This window comes from Solanum tuberosum, unplaced genomic scaffold (genome assembly GCF_000226075.1).
Source record: "Solanum tuberosum cultivar DM 1-3 516 R44 unplaced genomic scaffold, SolTub_3.0 scf00004, whole genome shotgun sequence".
Taxonomy (NCBI): domain Eukaryota; kingdom Viridiplantae; phylum Streptophyta; class Magnoliopsida; order Solanales; family Solanaceae; genus Solanum; species Solanum tuberosum.
Window position 1 is genome coordinate 3223942 of NW_006238930.1, and position 2178 is coordinate 3226119.

The 2178-nt window shown below is 29.7% G+C and overlaps 1 protein-coding gene across 1 annotated transcript; it reads right to left on the reverse strand.

Annotated features, from left to right (window-relative positions):
• Positions 1-563: 563 nt before the first annotated feature.
• On the reverse strand, positions 564-2168 carry LOC102602640 (LOB domain-containing protein 25). Its single transcript, XM_006338534.2, has 2 exons — positions 2067-2168; positions 564-1273 (listed from the first exon to the last, which is right to left on the reverse strand). The coding sequence occupies exon 2, from the start codon at positions 1240-1242 to the stop codon at positions 769-771; it is 474 nt and encodes a 157-aa protein (XP_006338596.1). The 5' UTR covers positions 1243-1273; positions 2067-2168; the 3' UTR covers positions 564-768.
• Between the last annotated feature and the right edge of the window lie 10 nt (positions 2169-2178).

The following is a 2178-nucleotide window of genomic DNA, read 5'->3' on the forward strand; positions in this document are numbered from 1 at the left end:
GGCTAGTCTTGAACTTTGCTAGCAATGGGCCACTACTGCACTTCTCTGTGGAAGATAACTAGGACGTCCTTTCTAAAGTTAAAGCAAACGCAATCATAAACTTCTTCTTTTTTCTTTTATGTTTTTGTATTTTTATATTTGATATTCGTATCAAAATCTGATTAAATTTGAAGTCAAGATAAAACATTTCAGTTTAGAATCCGAAATTCTAACGAAAAATGAATAAATCTTAAGGTTTCACTATAATCCTTATTGATAATCCTAATATCCATCTCTTATCTTTTTTAATTTTTTTTTAAAGAAGAAGAAGTTATATATCTCTAGTAGTTTTATTAGGACAAGTGAAAAAATAATAAGTATGTCATTGTATGTAACTTTATATACTATTAATGCAAAGACGATTTTCACTATCAATTTAATTTAACCAATTATAACAAGTTAGTACCTTTTTTTTTTTCTCTTCAAAATCATCATATTTAAACTTGTCTAGACGTACACTTTATGTGTTATGGTATGTCAACTTAACCTAATGATATATGAAAAATTGATTGGCACATACAAACTTAGAATTAGCATGAATACCCAAATAACATCCATATACATATAATTCAGTTTTTGTACAATACAGATGCACTTAATCGCCCATTCAAAAGGGAGCAATTAATAAAAATGATCGACAAGTAACTAAATATACCAATAGCTATATGTATATATATATAGCATCACACAAATTAAACAAGTAGATAATTGGGACATGAATTACACATGCTACTGTATATCATCATCTGCTTCAGGGTTATTGTTCCATGTAGTATTAGGAGAAAACCCATAATTAGTTTGATGATGATCATCATGACTTGTCCCATAATTAAAATTATTATTACTTTGTTGATTAGTAGCATATCTCATCAAATCAGCATTGGTAGCATCAAGTTCTTTCTGAAGGCGTATAACTTGTCTTTGTAAAACTGAAATAGCTCCAACACAACCATAAACTGGATCTTTCATACGCGCTTCAGCTTCATAAGCAAGAGAATTAACCGCGTCTTCTCTCTGGTGAGCTTGAATTTCATTGAGGAGTTTACTTACATTGCTTGCACCAAATATTTTGTGTACATTCGAGAATTTTTGTGGCTCTTCTGGTGGAAAATAAGGAGCAAAGATGCAACCTGGTAGACACTTTCTTCTCAAAAATTTACAAGCTGCACATGGAGGGTTGGAGTAGCTACTGGAAGAAGCCATTATGTACCTCTAACTTGAATTGAAGTTATAACTGTACACGGACAATTAAATAATTTTTACATCATCAGATTATTTTTTACCTTAGCTTGATTGTGTAAAATATCATTTATACGTACGAATGGTGTAGATGAAGTGGGATTAAATAGGCAACTATATATGTCTATATTTAGATGATGAATTCTCAAGGACAAGAGTGATATTTAATAATCTCCAAGTATTTTAGGATCAAGGAAGAAATAGATTTCATATGATCATAGCTTTAAAGTTCTAAGGTAAATTAAACTCATGATGACCATTTCTTTTATGTTGAAAAATTCCTTTGCACAAAAGTCAAATGATATGCATAAAATCTAACCACTATATATTAGTCTAATCAAAATGGCCCTTTATTTTGACATTGTAAAACACACAAGGGAAACTTTGTAAATTAAAAATAAAGAAAAGATTATGCTCAGTAATCTTGGTTTCTCAATTTACTAAAACACACTATATATAATTATATATATTGTGATGTATGAGTAGCCATGACCATTTTAATTTAATTTGGAGCAAAACAGTGGAACATATTGTAAACTTACTATGCTGCCTTTAAAGTATATATCCGACATTCCACCTGCAAACTTCCGCAAAACATGTCTTTTTTTCACATCAACTAATAAAAAGTCACACTATACCTAATGTAATTTCATATCATTGTCCTTCAAACATGTTGACAAAAAAAAAAAAAAAACTACTCAACTTACTTACTAACAGATCGATCTACACGTTGTAGGGATTTTATAGGTCTCTCAGCCCTATAAATTAAAGAAATAATAAAAAGATACCTTAAATTTTCCTTTTGGTAGTTGCAAAGTCTTTCAAGCTATGTAACTTGATTCTTGTTAGAGCATGCTAGCTAGCAATTAGTAGAGTTTTTTTTTTTTTTTTTTTTTTTTT

Coding starts and splice junctions, on each gene's coding strand:
- LOC102602640 (XM_006338534.2), bottom strand. CDS start 1,242: ATGGCTTCTTCCAGTAGCTACTCCAACCCTCCATGTGCAGCTTGTAAA.